This window comes from Eulemur rufifrons, chromosome 5 (assembly GCF_041146395.1).
Source record: "Eulemur rufifrons isolate Redbay chromosome 5, OSU_ERuf_1, whole genome shotgun sequence".
Lineage (NCBI taxonomy): Eukaryota > Metazoa > Chordata > Mammalia > Primates > Lemuridae > Eulemur > Eulemur rufifrons.
The window spans coordinates 16326527-16345373 of NC_090987.1; the positions used below are offsets into that span (position 1 = coordinate 16326527).

Below are 18847 nucleotides of genomic sequence, written 5' to 3' on the forward strand. Positions count from 1 at the left end.
CTTTTCTTCCATCTTGAGGCCGCTTTCAAATTTGTATTTATTTACAGTGAACTTCATGGTAATACCTTCAAGGAACACAGGGGAAAATTTTCTGAGCTTGGTATTTTTGGTAGCATAGTATCAATCCCACTCCCCTTTCTAAAGCCATCTCTTTTTCTCATCCGTTCCAAGGTTCTGGGTCATGGCCACAATGAGAACCATTTTCAATACTCACTTTAACAGTTCACAGTGTTTTTACATTTCAGGCATATTCAAAACTGGCTTGCTTCTGCAAAGCATCTAAGTTCTTTCTAATTATTTCCCAGGGAAGTCCTGAGTCTGACCATTAAGTAGGTCATTGCTGCTCATTCCTCCTTTTTACTTTTCTTCTTTTTCCTTCCTCACTGGAGCAATTCTGAATTTTAGCACCAGCTGTGGGCCAGATTTCTGCCTTCTGTGCTGTTTTGATCCTTATGTCTTCAGCTCATCTTTTCTTAGTGCCTGAGGTTTTTGGGTATTTTTTCCTTCTGAGGCTCCCGGCTTCTCCCATCCTCTGAATGTTCTCGGCATCTCTACCCTCCAGGGGTTCTGAACATCACCCCTAGAATTCTCAGCCATGCCTCTCAAGTGCTCCCAATCACCTTTGACTTCTGAGGACACCCTGCCCATGAAGATTCTCTGCAGGTGTGAGCCCCTCTCACCGGTCGCAGATCAGAATGTTTGCAAACCTCCCAAGTCTGGTCTCTCCTGGGAGGGCTCTGAGCTCTCCTCGCCCCGGTCCTTGGCAGGGGGCGAGCTCCATCTGCTGGGGGTCCTGAAATCTCCTCGGGCTCCTGTGCCCTTGGTAAGGAAGCCTCTGAACCTGGAGTCCAGGGACAGCTAACATTAATGTCGATGCATTAACATTAACATTGACCATGCTGACACAGCCCTTCCCTGAACTCGAATTTTAGAACTGCTGCCAGGGCTGAGAGTCACTGCTATTCTCAGTTCGAATTCTATGGGCACAAAACATTTTCATCCGAATCAGGCATCCAGCTTATTTCTTTTCAAATGCTCCCTCCCATGAACCGTGGACTAGAAAACCAATGGACTGGTAGTCCTCCTTCAGCCTGAGTTGACAATCTATATTTCTTTCATAACTTTTCATAATTTGATAGTTGCTTGTAGTGTAATCTGCCAGGACTCTATGGAACCAGTTGAAATAAAGCTGCTGTTTTAATGGCAGTGTATCCTCTACCTTTAATCTACTGTTTCCTCGAGAATTTTCAAAATGGCTTGGTTTTGTATGTTGATTGCTTTTTTTATTTCAAAAGCGATACCAGCCCATTGTGTAAAAAATTTAAGGTAAAATAGCAATCTTCAAAGATAAAATGGAATTCTCCTGATTTCAATCATGCAAGTATAACAACCACTTAATTGGTTAGCCTATCCTCAAAGTCTTTTCTATGTTTAAAAAAATATTGAAAATGCATTTGAAATATGACACACCTACAGAAACGTGCACAGAACATAAATATACCCTTTAATGGACTGTTTCAAAGCGAATACCTTGGTTTAAACAAAACCTGGGGCAAAATAACAGAACATTGAGAGATTTCCTAAAGTTGCCCTGCTTCCTTCCTGTGCTGTATGCCATGTTCCTTCCAAACCCAGCTCAATTTTTCTTCCTTGAAAGTAACCACTATCTTGACTTTTATTGTAATCATTTCCCTGCTTTTCTTTATCCATCCCTCAACACAATAGCTTATTTTTATCTAGTTTTTATTTTTTTTTATTTCTATACATACATTTATTTATTTATTTTTTTTATATTTATTCATCTGTTTTTATTTATTTTTTTTTAAAAACAATAGTTTCATATTTTTTTTCCCCACCCCCCCTTTCCCGAGTCAGCACCTTCAAGTGTTACCACTCCCCTTTTTAACTTTTATAAGTGGCACCGTGTATCTATCTTCTTTTGCTCCATATAATGTTTCTGAGATTCATTTAAGGTGTTGCAGTTATCCATAATTCTAAGGTATGTGTGTGAATACACCATCATTTACTTGTCCATTCTACTGTTGACGAACACTAGATTATTTCCAGATTTCAGCATGCACAAAGCTTCTACAAACATTGTTGTATCTCTCTCCTAATGCGCACATTGTATATATACTTAGGAAAGGAATTACAGGTCATCAGTTAACTGTGGTAGAAAATGCCAGTTTTCTAAGATGATTATACCAATTTAACTTCCAATAGCAGTGTGTGAAGTTTTTGTTGCTCTAAATCTTTGGCAAGGCTTAGTATTTTCAGTTTTGCTGAATAAATTTTAGCTATTTTGGTGGTTGTGTAGAGAAATGTGTGTGTGGCTTTATTTTGTACTACTTTGAATATTATTGATATTCAGTATCTTCATATGTTTATTGGCTATTTGTATAGTCTTTTTTGTGAAGTCCCTATCCAAGTTACTTTCTGATTTTTCTATGGGGATGTCTGTCTTATTGATTTGTAGGTGTTCCTCATGTATTCTGAATACAGTGTCTTTATTAGTCATTCGTGTTGCCAATATTCTGAGGCAATCCTATTCACTCTAATTTGGGAACTAAAAGTTTTTAGTTTTTATCTAGTCAAATTTATTAATCTTTCCCTTTATAGGTAATAGTGTTTGGAGTCGTATTTTAAATGTCTGTCTCTACTCCAAATTCATGACGATGCTCTCTATATAATCTTCTGAAAGCTTTTTTCTGTTTATTTCATAGTTTTATTCATAGTCTACATAGAATTTGTTTTTATTGTGAGGTGAGGCTGGGATCAATTTTCTTTCCATTTTTCTTTTTTTATATGAATATCCAGTTGTCTCAGCAACATTTATTGAAAGGACCATTCTTTCTGCAAGATGTTATAGAACCACCTTCATTATAAATCAAGTCTATTGATCTATCTCTGGGATATATATGTGTAGGTAAAATAGAAGTGGCATGGATGTACCATATTTTGTTTTTTCAGTCTTCTATTGATGAGCATCTAGATTTTTTTCCATTCTTTTAATGCTACAAACAATAATGAACCTTCTTTTACATATATTTTGTGACATATATGTTGTATAATTATACTTTCATAGGACAAATTATTTAATTACATAGGTTAATTAAATATCAATGGCCATCATTATATATTATTTGTACTTGAGCAAGGATTTCTACAGTTTTATAGAAATTAATTTTCTACAGTAAACCAAACTTTTTTATAGCTCTCTCATGCAAAATCAAAAGAGAGAAAAAAGTTAAAAGAATGCAAGTTGCCTGCAAATTACTTGATTTTGAGAAACTATATTATAGGCAGTACTAAAAGTTATTATTGATACACTCTTAGTGGTTTAGTGTTACATGACTCAAAGCATGGTCCGTGGACCAGCAACATCATGGAAACATCTGGAACATGCTGTAAATGCAGAGTACTGAGTCCTAATCCTATACTAGCCCAGTGGATGAAAGTCTGCATTTAACAAGATCTCCTAATGAATATTAAATTTGAGAAGCAATGTTTTACTATATGATGTCAAACAAAATGCAAGCTAATAACTCATTTTTTCTAATGAGAATATGTTCTGGTGTATTATATGAATTTCCATGATCTTTGGAATATATGTAGAGGCTATAAAAATACAGAATTGGGATTGCATTGGACAAGGGCAAAGCTTGGGTGACTTCTCCAAGGTCACAATGCTCCTAAGCTTGGTGGTCTTGCCATAGTGCATGTTGCTTCATAACGCTAATAACATTGCCAAGAAGAGAAATAGCCAACAGCTGTACAATTAATTCCAGTTACCCAAATGGAGCTTTCAGAAAGTATGAATAATCTAAATTCAAACTTGATCCATTTTTTTTTCCACAGTGGTTGACACGGACTCAAAAAATGTTAGCTAAAATTTAATTTCTTTTTTTGTTCTTTTTTTTCCTTTCCTTACTTACATGAAGTAAAATTACCAAAAGTAGGAAGCCCCCACCACTCCCCCCCCAAAAAGTCAAACACAATCCACAACATGTGCTAAACCTGAATCAATGGGAATTGGTTTCTGATGTGTACGTAAAAATCTCCTTTCCTGCTCTCATGTTCTGACCCTGCTATTCCCATGTAATTATCTGTGAATTTTAATGGGTGCCAGGTCTGTGGGTGCTCATAGGCAAGATGACTTAGACATGTAAGTGCTTCAGCCCACTCAATATAGCTTGACTCTGCTACCTGCTACAGGGAGTCACAGATGGCCAGAGAGGAGCTTTTGACATGAACTGATCGTCATTCAATTTCATGTCTGAGCAAATCAGAGCCTGCTTCATAGCTATGTATCTTCAGAATGTCTCTTGCAGCGTATGGGGCCCTGAGGTCTTATCCACATTATGCCCAGTAGCCGCGAAGAGTGTGAGGAAGGTCTGGCACAAGCAGTAAGAAAGAGCTGTTAGAATGTGTGAGCAAATCTTTTTTTTTTTTTTTTTTCCCCTCTCTCTCTGTCTCTTTTTTTGCATTCCCAGTTGCCAGGCTCTTCAAATGGAGATTTCCACTCTCCGGGAGCAGATCTCTCATCTGCAGTTTGTGATTCACTCCCAACATCAGAACCTGCGCAGTGTCATCCAGGAGGTCAGATTAATCAAGTGTATTTCTCTGGTAGATGGTATGTTTACAGCGTGAAGCTGTAATGAGATTTTTCTCCCCACTGGCGTATCCTTTTGTGTCTCACGCAACATGGCTCTGTTTTCCATGCCCACTCTTGTCTGGAACGCCAACACCTCTAATGTTCTCAATGAAGGTAGTTTGGGAAATTGTGTTTAACTGTTTTTTTAAAAGATGTTTCAGTGATTTTTAAAAAAATGTACAGAGATTATGTTCGCCATTTTTTAGACGATTTTGTAGATCAGGAGCTTCAACCTTTTCTGGAGCAAGAAATGATCTGTTTTCGTAACCTTATAGACAGTCAACTTATTTAGGAGATGTTTTAGGGTAGGGTATAGCCTGGCTCTTCTTCTCTGGGAATATCCTGGCAAGTGAAAAGAGAAGAGGTGATTGTGGGAGCAGCTGGGTAGACGGTGGACTGTATGAGTATTTACCATCTACGTCAAGAGACGTAGTGATCTGATATTAGAGGGCTTCCTTAAATTTAAAATCAGACTTCTATGCAATTATGTTACTGCCTAATATTTGTTTCCAAAAGGAGTCCTCCCAAATATCTCTAATGCCTTCCTGACACGAATGTAGCATTTGTGCTTGCTTGGCTATGGCCTCACCAGAGAGCCAGATAATTGAGTAGTAGAATCTGAGAGGCAAGAGGAACCTTGGGGCATCCCATACTCTCAATTTCCAGATGAGAAACCTGAGTCCCAGAGTGGTTCGGTGACAGAGTTGGTGGTGGCACAGTTGGTCTTAGAATCCACGTGTGCCCTCTTTTCCTGCTCCATTTTGCATCTCATCACCCCACCTACAAAGTCCACATTGCCCCCTGGCAAGGCAGGCTCACCTTGTGATGCTGCTGGTTGACAGGACCTCTGCCTCAGGGAGCCTCTGCACACCAGGCAGTGGCCTTGCCTCATGTCCCCCGGCAGCTGCATGGGCAGGATGAGAGAACGTTAAGTCTCTGAGCCATAGATGGCCAGCGCTGTTTTGCACAGGGCGTGCGCCTGCTGGATGTGTTGTAAACAGGTTATCCAAAGATTAGAGTATCTGACAGCACCATCTGAGGGCTTTCCTCCCCAGGTGCCAATTTGGTCTGCTATTTTCTGTAGCCTGCTGAGCCCGCTAATGCTTTGGGATTTCATTGTTTTAATTTGATGAACATCATTTGACCTCAGAAATCTGTACAATTTCTGACTTAAGTAACTATTTCCTGTGGCCTGACAAGACTTTTTCCGATTGTGTTTTCTAATTCTTAGGTGGAAGAATTAAAAAACAATTTGAAAGAACAAGATAAAAGGATTGAAACTCTCAAAGAAAAAGTTAACATACTTGAAGCCCAGGTAAGGAGGAAATCCACTTCACATTTTGGTGTGAGTGTATGTGTTTATCGGGGTGTGAGAGTGTCAGTGAGCCTGTATACTGTATACGAATGTGTGTGTGCTTAGATGCCATGGTGTGCCTGTGTGACACTACAGGTATGTCTGTGTGTGCACAGGCGTGTGAGTGCATCTGCGTGTGATTGTGCGTGACTATGTCTGTCTGCGCCTATGTGCATGTGTCTTTGTGTATGTCCAAGTGTCTTTTTGTGAGTGTATGTGCATCTTCCATGTGTAAGAAATTATAACTCTGGAGGGAAGTATTAATACTTACAATAATTGTCAAATTATTAAGTATTTTAAGGATTTTATTAAATTATTAATAGTAGTAACATTAAATATTAAGTAAATATTCTTAAATAATTGTTAAAGGTGCATTCACATTTTCTAGAACACTTGTATTGGGGAGTTGGTTGATAACCCTCTCTCAACATGGACTTGAATTAGAAGCTTGGTCGAGGCCACTTTGGTGTAAATTCCGCTCTAGCCAGATGGCCAGGCTCCCTGTGTCCTGCCTTTGCTCCCACACACGCTTCTTTCCTGGCCTGGGGTGTCCTCCTTCCTCCTCTTTCTTCATCCACATCCATCCTGTCCAAGCTTTGCCTCTGGGCTCACCCACTTCCAGAAGCCTGTTGTAATTGTCTTGCTTTTCAGTGTTTTAAAATTTAGCATAATACATTCTAATTTACTGGGATAAGACATGCTTTTCCTCCTGCCCACTCATCTCCCCTTGCTTCTTGGTATCCCCTTAATGGCTTTCAGGGGCTGACGGTGGCCCTGCCTCGCAGGAGGCGCCCTCTGGGGGTACAGTGCCTCTGAGGACACATGGGCTCCTTCCTGTCAGCGCTGCTTATTGCTGTGTCTCCTCCCTGTTGCTACCTGGACCCGGTCACCTTTCTGCTCTCTCTCTCAGTGTTTTGATTTCCTGCCTGTTGTCCTCCCGCCAACGTTAATGTTTTCTTGGCCCATGGAATAGGAGATGCTCTGACTTCGGCTGGAAACCTTCATCATCTGTTGGAACTTTTCTCCTCCCCAGGGTAGATCCGATGGGAGCTGCATCCCTCCCTGCCACGGCCACACTGTTCTTTCCACCACCATGTTCTACCTGCTTTCCCCAAACATATTTAAAAAACGCCATAATAACAAAGAGGTTGTGAATATTTTTACATCTTAATTTTTGTAGCCTTGTTTTCCATTTCTGCCTTCCCAGAGGACCACTGTTCCCTTTTGATGCTGGAGGGCAGAGCTCACGGACCCTCACGCTCTCCTCGGGCGCTCATCCTCTCCGGGTTGTGTGGGACTGTCGCACTGCGCACTGCTCCGTGCAGCTGCAAACGCAGGGATTGTGGAATAATTGGCTCAAAACCGCTGTTCACTCAAGTGCCCAGTAATGGCTGGCTAACTTATATCAGGGGACCTCTAGATTATGTGATTTGTGTCACATTGGAGCCTCTTCCTCTTAAGGCATGTTCTCTACAGGCATTTCTTCACAGCCTTTCTGCCATAGTGGCTTTTTGGCAAATGTTACTGGATACAATATTTTTATTATGTTATTATACATATTAATTCATACATATTATATGTTATATATATATTTCTTATTTTCTTTTTGACCCAACTAACATACATTCTTTCACTTCATATAAGTTAATAAGCAGATAGAATAAGAAAGTCACTCATAGAAGTATCATCCATGGTTACCAACAGCATAGTTGTGTACATCTGTGTTTCTGTGGAATTGTGCCTGCTACGTACCTGTGTGTACGTATTAAAGATATACAATCTGTACAGCATCACTGTGCTTATTGTATTGTAATTTCTTAAACTTTACTTCATTTCATTTGTTCACATCATTAATTATGTAATTAGTTCTACAAGTACTTACTGAGTGGCTACTATGATATAGGCAGTAAATTCAGGAAAACAATATTGAACAAAATAAACATGAGTGAGCCCTGCACTCTGGAACTTACTGGCTAAGGAATGAATTTAAAGTGCCCATTTATTCTAGATGAAATTTACTGAGTCTGTTCCAATGGAGGATCTGTCGATTTGGCTCCAATACTTACCACTTTAATTATTGTACATCTTTAATACGTTGTAATTGAAGAGGTTGTTTTAGAGTTGGCATCATGCTCAGATCCTTCACTTCACTGTGGTTCTGGGCTCTGGTCATACCTAATCAAGTGCCAGCTGTCATCACAGAGTCAAGGTATCAATGATGCTACTGCGTCTAATTCAGTTTTACGTTCTTTAGTTGTGTCTGTTTATTGATATCATTCCCAAAGCAGATTTTATGCTCTAAATAAACTGGCAACTTAACTCAGATACTGTACATTGTCCAGTTGGCCTTTTGGTCCAATAATTAGACAAGGAAATTGTATTTGTTTCTATTTTGACTCTAACTAGAGTTCAAAATTCAGCAAATAATCACTGACTAGCCACTAAGTGTGGTGTGACCTGGAAACAGATTTTTGTTCCCTCATGGAAAACTCTCGGTTTGCTGCAGGCTCTCCACAGTGACGTGACAGCCCCTCTCAGTGTTGTCTTAGTCTCTGTGTGTAGCTCAGCCCAAGCCACTGTTTTCTAACGTTTTCTTTTATAAAAAGGGCTTTAAATAATAGCAGTATCTGATGAGTGTCTTTATGTTTTCAAAATTTATTAATATTTTCTGAAGTAGGTTGAGCTTTTCCTTCACAGCAGTGGATGTTACTATGGCCCATTTGAGCTTTAAAAAGTCCAAGGCACATTAATTAATTCAACAAATATTTTTGTGTGTCTATTATGTACCAGGAAATGTTCTAAGTGCTGGGTGGGTGGTCATGAACAAAACAGATTGTCCCTGACCTCATCTTACACTTTAATTGAGATTATAGAAAATAAACAAGTAAATACTCAACTTCATTAGTACTCTGAGAAAGGAGGGGAAAATGTGAGGAGTTATAGAGCATTGGGGGTTCAGGAGGGTATCTGTGAGCATCTGATTTTAACCCATTATCTAAATATAGAGAGTGGGTTGGGTGCAGTGGCTCATGCCTGTAATCCCAGCACTTTGGGAGGTTGAGATGTGTGGATTGCCTGAGGCCAAGAGTTCAAGACCAGCCTGGGCAACTTAGTGAGACTCCCATTTCTACAAAAAAAATAATTTAAAAAATTAACCAGAGTTTAAGGTTATAGTGAGCTATCATTGTGCCACTGCATTCCAGCCCGGGTGACAGAGCAACACCGTGTCTTTAAAAAAGTAAAAAAATACACAAATACAGTGAGTGTTTGAGTCATAGTGATTCAATTTCTAGTCTATCCCTAGTGAATATTTTATTATAAATCTCTTAAACTAGGGTGATATACAGGGGTGAACTATCTTGTACTGCAAATGTAAGGTTACTACCTATTTTGGAATTCATGAAATAACAGGGTGGATGGATTCAGTTCATAGAAAATGGCCACCAGAGTTTGAACAACCCTTTTTAACACATCAACTTTCTAAACCATACAGACAGAATCACTTCCTCATTCATACTAAAAACATGTGTCTCTTTTTAGGCATGCTACCTGCTTCATTTTGATTAATCCTCAAAGCTACTCCGGGAGAAAGTTGTTATTTACTACATTTTGCAAGTGTTAAAACTGACACTCAGAGAAGTTAAGAAACTTGTTCAAAATCACTTAGCTAGCAGGTGGCAGAACCTGAGTTTGAGTTTCCTTGACTTTGAAGCATTTGCCTCCCTCTAATACCTACTTATCTAGATGATCAAATAAGTATGCATGTGTGTAGGAGTATATATGTGTAAACATGTGTGTGAAATATATATGTACATTTGTGTACTATTTATGTTTAAAAATGCATAGTTATAACATTAAGTTTGCATGACCATTTATATTTATTTTGGTCATTGTCACAGTATAGTAAATATTTTCTATTTTACTTCTAGATTTCAAGTCATGGAAACAAATACTTTTTTCTGTAATATTCTTTCTATTCTAGCAGTTCCCCCTCCATGGAGGATAAAATTTACTCATGTAACTCTATGTGCTTTTTTAAACATTTAATTTTTTAAAATCTCTTTTAAATACCACCAAATAATTTCTGCTTAACTCTACCAAAATTGTTTACTTTCATTCTACTTTTGCATATCTTTTATCGTCTTAATTTACAGTGCTGGCATTCATCTTACATTCCGTGCATTTCTAGCTTCCTCAGTGATGACCTGCTCGTATGGAAATGCATCATCAGAAATTACTCTACTTTCTAAACTTTGAAGATTATCCCACTTTATGTAATCAACATCATCCTTAAAATCTAATTCTTAAGAGTGTGTTGCTCAAAGATTAAGTATGTAAAAAATTATGTATTTGGAAAACTGTGTCAATAAACTGTCCTTGGACAGAGAGTCATAACAATGGCAGATCTATTCTGGCCAGTGATTTGTAGTTTCATAGACTAACGATGTAATGAAACTCATGCCTGTGCTGTCCTAGTTAAGGGAAAAATCAGAAAAGCCTATGAATTGATAATAAAATACCTAAATCTGGTAGATGGAACAAATCAGCATGGAAGTTCACATAAAGATAGCCTGACCTAATAACTTGTGCTTTTTTATTGTTTGGTCCTCAACAACTTGAGAAACTAGGGGTTTATTCTGGAAAAAATCCAAATAGCTTCCACGTAATTGTCCAGTTACAGAATATTTTTATTGCAATGGTGGTTGTCACCAAGAGAGTGTGTTTCAGATTGCTTCATAACCTGTAAAGTACTGTCTAGAGGGGACTTTTTCCTGACCACATACTTAGCCTATGATATGAGCCTGCACCGTGTCTGGAGATTTATCTTCATTATATGAAGAAATCTTTATCATCAATTTATCACATCTGAAGCACATTTCCTGGGTGAAACTGAAGTGCTTAATTCTTGAAATATTACAGCAAAATGATTAATGTGCCTGAAGATGTTGGCTTCATCTTTTAGTTGTTATTCAGTGTAAATGCTGGGAGCTAAGAAAAGAGCCATAGAAGTAGTGGCTGACTCCAAACCCCAGGTGGAATCTTAGAAAAATACCTTGTAAACTTTAATTACATGACACTCTAAGTCCTAGTGTCCTGAAGGGAATGGAGCCGGAGCGTTGCTGTTTGTCACCTGTCATCATTCACATAGTTTCCTTTTGGTGCCAGACTCTTTATCTGGGTATGTCCTTTGTATACCCTCTGGCCTGGGTTTAAAGACCTCTGGCCTCTTAGTGCAGCCAACTGGCAACTCAGCCTTGGTCATGGTCTTTCTGTGTTTTACATCTCACTTTCCAGACCTGTGAAGTGCAATTGCTTGTGTTGTAGAGAAAGCACCAGCTCCGGACACAACTTGACACTGAGCTCTGCCATGAGTAGGATGTTGGGCAGCTGAAATCTTTGGTCCTCAATTTTTAGATATAAAAATGGAACTTGGACTAGAAAATCATAACCAACGCCTTTAAGTCTTAACATCTATACCAGGCACTGAGCTGAGCACTTTACATATTTTTATCTCATTTCAAACCTGTGAAGAAGGGGTCATTAGTATATCTATTATACAGATGACGAACTTAGGCACAGAGAGGTTAAGTAACCTAAATGAGGTCACACAGCTAGTAAGGGGCTGTGCTAGGATTTATAAAGAGCTGATACTCTAACCCTTTTCTTAACTGCTATCTCTGAGAATTATGAGAGTGCTCCCAGATTTAAAATAGTATGATCACATGGTATTTGCTTCTTCCAACAATCTAGACAAGATAGGCAGGACATGTATCATTTACCACTGGTATAGAGATAAAGAAACTAAGGCTTCAACGAGAAAATTGAGGCTAAAGAGGCCATGAACTGTGCAGTAAGGAACAGGTGGGGCCTGTTTTTATGGGATTTATAATCAAGAGATTGCAAAAGAAAAACAAGCATGTGATCAATATTGTGGGTATCTTTAACAAAGTTCTTTAATAAAGTTTTTTCATAAAGTTCTTTTCATCTGTCTATATTTAAAAAACTGTAAAATCACACACAGACACTTCAGCTGTTGAATTTCAGATGCTAAATCAGAATCCTATATTTTAATCCCTTGGTAAATTATGCATTTTTCAGGGTGTATTTGTATCTTCAGAGATAATATCTGGTGACTTTCCACTGGCTATTTTCTGTGTTCTAACAGAATTGCTGTGACAACAAGCTTCCTGCCAAGGAGTGAGGCAGGTGGTGGGTTGAACAGACGAATCGAAGATGTGGCTAATAGATGTGCTGGCTACCTGATCTCTGCACTTGTTTTTTTTCAATTTTAGAATAAAGAACTAAAAAGCAAGGTGGCACTTTGGTCTGAAACTCCTAGGACAAAGGTATCGAAGGCTGTCTCTACCAGGTAAAGTCTTTCTCTTCCCCCACCCCATCTTCACAGCCTCTGTTGAACACGTTTCACATTCAACCCACTTGAGAAAGTTTCCAATCTGTTAGTACTTATGTAATCATTTGTTTACTGTCTGCCTGTTCCTATTCAGAACTGTATTAATCCTGTTCATCATTGAATCCTCAAAGACTAACATATAATTACTAAACAAATGAATAGATAGATTTAGAATTTTTTCCTCTTCTTTGTCCTAAAACAAGCCCTATCTCAACTTAAACACTTTCTCCAGACATTCTAGATCATCTCCCCTATTATCCTTCTTCCTCTGTTGTTTATATTTTTATGCCCCTGATGGACATTTTAATCCTGAATTGTTGGTATTTATTGAAATAGCCATGTCTTTATCTCTCAAATCTAATAAATTATAAATATCACCAGGGCAGGAATAGTTCTTGTTTTTATTTCTTGCATTACTAAGGATAAGTACTTGTCTTGAACAACTACCTAATAATGAATGATTTCAAGCCATGATAATGACCCACTAAAGCAATCAAAATGATGCTGAAACTAAGTCATTTTTTTTAATGTTTAAATTTTTTTGGTTGTTGACAGAATCTGAATTTCAATCTAGGCTCAAATCTCATTTCCATTAGCTCTATGAAATTATCACTTAAAAGAAAACATAGTTTGTAATTACACATATCATTTAAAAAGTGATTTGAAACTTCCTGTTCTAGCAGCTTTTAAATTTCCCAGTCTCTCCCTCTAGGGCAGAATCCCACTTTCTGAAACTCCGCCACAGTGCCTGGGGTGGAAAATCAGACCCACTCCGATTAGCGTCAGTCTAGGAATTCAGGCAGATTCATCTCTCTCTTTAAAACTCCTTGAAACAGAGTTTCACTTTGCTAATGATGTATGTGATTAGAGACTAGAGATGAAACCATTATGAATCAAGTCCCCTAAAATCTCTGGGCCTCCAGATGCTAAGTTACCAACTTTTGGGCCACTAGCCCTGCAACTTCTAAAAAAGAGAAGAAATGAATCCTCAGAGGTATTCAAGGAATTGAAATGCCTACAATTCAGAAGCAGGGAGAGAAGTAGAGTCACTTCAGTGGGGGAAGAGGTGAAGGGTTTGGAATAAGAGGGGGAAGGAAGGATGGACATTTTTTACTCCCTTTCATCTGTTAATAGATGCTGTTCCCTTTGACTCTGGCCTCATTTCCTCCATATATACACATATATATATACACACATATCTACACACCTATCGTGCACACGTGTGTAGTTTTAAATACTAGAATCACACAGTGAGAAAAGCTTAGGCTATGAGAAAAACAAAGAACTAAAACAGCTGGAGCAAAGTCGATCTGTGTTTTCTCACCTCCACCCGACTCTGGTGCTTGTCTTCACCGAGTGGAAGATCAGTCACAGGCTCTGCCTCTCTGCTCCTTCCTGCTCTCTTCCTCGCTCTTGTCCTATTACATCCAGCTGAATTTGCCTCCGTCAAATACTCTCGCAATGTGATTCTGCTGTATCTCATGGGGAACTGGTCAGAATAGATCAATTCACAGCCATCTCTTAGAACGAAGCAATTAGTTTAGGTTTGGTAGTATTGTGGTAATAGAATGTGGTGGTCCATCCATGATCATGCTCCTTTCTGATAATTGTGTTGTGTTTTCTACAGTGAATTGAAGACCGAAGACATCTCTCCATATTTGATGTTGATCAGGCTACGGAAATGAACTGGCTCATTGAAGATCTGATTGATAAAAACGATGTGGGTCTTATTTATTCCTTGAATCACAGCCCAGACTTCCTTGTTAAAATAGCACAATACTGGTAATGGAATAGAATTTATTATACCTAAATAGTTTTGCAGGAAGATGACATTCCAAAAAACCAAATAAATGTGTATTTAAAGGAAGGACTCTCTCTTCGAAACTTATCAAATAGGTGAAGAAAGCAGGTGCTTTTGCTTGATGGAAGATAGATTCTGCTTTACACTTTTAAAAAATCTGAATTTTGTTTTCAGATTTTTGCTACAGGGACTGTTTTAAGATGCTCAACTCTGACCTTTTGTTAATAGTTTTTAAGTGTACAAATGGAAGAGTAGAGTGTATTATACATATGAACAAGCAATATATTTTAAAATTGACCTTTGGATAATAAGAAAGATCTTACAACATAAATTCATCTCCTGATCCATTGTGAGTGAGAGAGTTATTCCTTCCTGAATTATGGGCACTAGGAGGAGTGGATTCTTTTTAGTTAATTCCTCTACCCATGTTATTCTCCAGTTAAGAACTGTGGTGGCTGCCTGACGACGACACCTTAGGAAGCCACTGCTTTTTAATTGCTCTGGGATTAAAAATTGGTTGCTCAAGGTAACCCAGACACAAAAACATCTAGGCATGCACACGGTGCACTCTGGCTTTGTGACTAATTTTCTTTTTGATAATGTATTAATATTGCTTAATTAAAATATCCAGGGGAAGAATAGAACATAATGCTGTTAGCCCATACCTCTATAAAAATCTGTATGTTACGGGTTCAAAAAAAAAAATGGCTGCTGTTTGCAGCCAGGAAGAATTTGAATTCATGAACTGGAATGATATGTCTAGTGCTCTTGTGAAAGTGTACCTAAATTTTGAGACGCGCCATCATTACAGGTGGAGTTTATTATTCCTATGAGTAAAACCAAACTCTGACTTGCAGAAATGCAAACATACTGATAATCAGGAAAGCAGAACACAATTAAAAGAATAATGAGAGACCTTAGTTACCCCTAAACAGGGAATTCCCTTTAGACCTTTGTTCTTCCTCTATGGTATACAGTTTTAAACACTTTCTCAGGAAAGGTGCTTCAAGCCTTTCAATGTAGAATGTGAAATATCAGTGTTTTCTATAAAATGTTTGAAGGTATGTAAACACAGAATGAAGTAATGTATTTATATAATAACTTCATCCAAGTACTGTAATCCTTGAACTGTGTGACTATGTGTGAGTGTTATGCTTCATGGTGTCTTTGGAAACATTTGTATTACTTGCTAATTTTGAAGGTATAGTTTATTAATATTTGTTAATTATTATTAACAAATTACTTCATATTTCTTCATTTTGAAAATTTCTACCTCTCTTCTGACCTGTATTAAATACAGAATCCTCATCATATCTAAGTAGTTACCCTATCCAGGCAGAACTGAAAAGTCCTCTGACTAATACTGTAATCATTATAATTCCTTCCCTCTCCCTCCCTCCCTATACTTCCCTTCCTCCTTTCTTTCCCTTCTTCTTTCTCTTAGCTTTTGGTGGAAAATATTAAGGATATAATAAAGATTTAAATGATCATATTTAATTGATTTATTATTAAAGTATATACTTATGATGGGGTTCAGAACATGCTGCTCCAAAATATGGCACCTTGGCATTTGAGAAAACAGCAGAAGCAGGAAGGTCACTCTCACCTTCCAATCTTGTCCCCTGGGCAAGTCATCAAACCTATCAAGGATTTTTTTGACATTTCCCTATAAGATCCTCATTTAAGAGGGGCCCTCCTGATACCCAGAGGAGAGGAGAGGAATATCCTTATCTCTGGAGACACAGGGACACAGAGAAGAATCTGAACAAACAGACCTTGTTAATTTCCTCCTAGTTTATCATTAGATCAGATTCACTTTGTCCAATCACACTTCTTCACAACTATCCATGTCTTCATCAAATCTGGCAAAAAAAAAAAAAAATGCACAGCTTTATCCATTTCTTCAGGTCTTCATTTCCTTATGAAGGCTTCTATGTTACATAAAACTTATATTCAATAAATTTGAGTGAATGAGTTTATAATGTAAATTTCTCTGGGGAATCAAACAGATTGAAGTCTTCTGCTGTAACCTTGCTGCTGCTTTATTTATTTATTTTTACTCATTTGGTAAATAAGAGTCTTTTGTCATGCTCTCAGAGACCTATGAAAATGGTCCAAAGCTATAATAATTGCACAGATCTGATTACTATCACAAAGTGTTTCTAGTACCTATAATACAGCTTTAGTCAAGTCTAAATTGACTTGTTGGCTTCCTAAACCATAATGCAAGTCACCCAAATGAGTTTCTAATAGAGCAACAATGCCCACACTCTTATTACAGCTATTCTTGCTGCGCAAGTAGCAATTCCTATTAGAAATTAAGTTCTCCTCAGTGTTGAGAACTGCGAATAATATGACATACCTTACACATAGTTTTAAAAAACAGAAATTGTGTCATTACAAACAGCAAATGTCAGGATGCTCTGTTTTTTTTTTTTCCTACCTCAATATGGGGCATGCTATGACTTTTTCAAAATCCTATAAAACCAGTAATGAAAACAAGTCCCTAATCTTGAATTATTTAGCATGAACCCAGTGGGCAAAAGATTCTGCCTGTGTGAAGCAGCATTATTGTTACTGGGGAATAAAGTGGAGAGAATGGTGCCAAGGACTTATTTGCTTGCAGTGGGAGAGTTGTTTATCTTTAAATTAAAAACTCATCATTATCTGGGCAAAGCCTATCTAAGTAACATATGGAGGAACATCCACTCTGGGAACAAGTCAGCCTTTGCAAATGAACATTTTAAAGGAAGCTGTATCATTGTGGTCTTGAATTGGCCTTGAACATCAGTCTTTCACCAGCCTGTAACTAAGGGAGATATCACCACCTGCTCCGCATTTTGTTACAGGGAAGAAATAGGTTATAATATGAGGAAGGGCTTATGTGCCATAGATTACTTTAACATATTAACTGCTAATTTTAATAAATATATCATTCAAATTTATTAGAAAATTTTACTTGCAAAGTAAAGTGCAGTCTTTAAATAATTAATGAAAAGTTTAGAAAGATAAATAAAAATCACATGGCTTAGTCCAGATCACTTATTTCCTGGTTCTGAATGGACTCCATTTCTAATGTGATGTGAGTTCAATGTTGTTACTGGTTCCCCACCCACCATTCATCCAACCAGCCTCAGCACAGAAATAAAGTTGCTCTGAAGACACAAAATAATTGATAAAAATGCATTTATTTGAAAAATGTGCAGAAACAATCACTGAATACAATTCTCAACCATAGTATTCAAACCCAGACACCACAAAATCATTGGATGCTATGATTTCTGAAGCCACTAGAACTTTGGTACAATGAAAGAATGACCTAACAGTGTTTTTCTGGAACCACAGTCTATTTAGGGGCATACAGAATAAAAACTCCATGTTTAAAGTTTTAAGTTACATTCATAGCACTAGACAAAACAGAGATCTGTGTAGGAGACAGCCTAAAAATGAGAGTAATATTACTTAAAGGTAAACTGTTGTGATACAGTGAAGCACTTCAGTGTTATGTGAAAACATTGTCTACTTTTAACACATTGATGAAAGCAGGATAATTTATTTTTCTTAAATAATTTCAGATATGTTCAGTATCCTTTACAAGACTATGGACACAAAAGCCTTATTTGTACATGGAAGATTTTGATCAAGTTGTAATATACCATATAGAGTGTAATTGGTTTCCTTGAAAGAAATACAAGATGACATACAGGTTAAAATAGAACTCATTTTTTTTTAAAGAATGAGATATATAAAACATTTTCAATCAAATACAATGACTTCAAGTTGACTGCCCATATGTAGTCTCCAATACCTCTGCTAAAATTAGTGTTTTCCCTGCTATGATACTTCTTTCCACAACAAACAAGTGGTTTAAATTATAAGTATTTTTTATTAGTTTTTAGCTTGTGATAATAGTGTCTGTTTATGAAACAGAACATAATTTACAAACCACTTTCTTGTATATTTCATCTTTGAGCCTGGCATGAACCCTGTGTGAGGAGAAGCGACTAAGATATTTAATAACCCACCCATGGTCCCCAAATTTTTCACTGGGCTTTCTCTCAAAGAGCATTTGAATTAAAAAACAAAACAAAACAAACAAACAACAACAACAAAAAAACACCACCTGGGAAAAGAGTAAAGATAAGCACATGTTATTACTTTGCTAGGGACAGAGACTACTTTGATGTGCCAACAGACGTAGGGACAGCCTATACTGGTTAAATAAGAGATTCATTAGGTTAAGGTCAGATATGCCGGCTTCTATAGAATTTGCTAATGATCCTTAGAGAGTAAGTCAGCTGAGGGATCTTAGCCATGACTCCCATGACCTCTTGGAAAGGAAAGAAGCCAGGAAACCAAATTGAAGTCACTCAATCCAAAGATGATTCCTTTGTGTACTTTCCCCAAAAGATGATACCCTTTTAAATAGTCCCCGTATTTTGGTACTAGTGTTTTTGTTTGTTTGTTAATGACATTCTTTCCATATACGAAGTGAGAAAACACCTCAATCATAGACTAGTGGTATAAAGAACGCTGCAGAAAAGTATCTTTGTGATGCTGCTCCTTGAAAAATTAATCAAAGTAAAATTGATGAAAAAATTAGAGTCATATGAAGTGAAGAAAATG

General features: G+C 37.6%; 1 protein-coding gene across 1 annotated transcript in view; it reads left to right on the forward strand.

Annotated features, from left to right (window-relative positions):
- Positions 1-14145, forward strand: part of CCDC68 (coiled-coil domain containing 68) — a 28157-nt gene extending 14012 nt beyond the window's left edge. Inside the window, exons 7-10 of the mRNA XM_069467972.1 lie at positions 4494-4599; positions 5886-5969; positions 12302-12378; positions 14048-14145. Coding sequence (XP_069324073.1) covers positions 4494-4599; positions 5886-5969; positions 12302-12378; positions 14048-14105 — 325 coding nt within the window. The 3' untranslated portion in view covers positions 14106-14145. The remainder of the gene's footprint in view (positions 1-4493; positions 4600-5885; positions 5970-12301; positions 12379-14047) is intronic.
- Positions 14146-18847: the final 4702 nt, after the last annotated feature.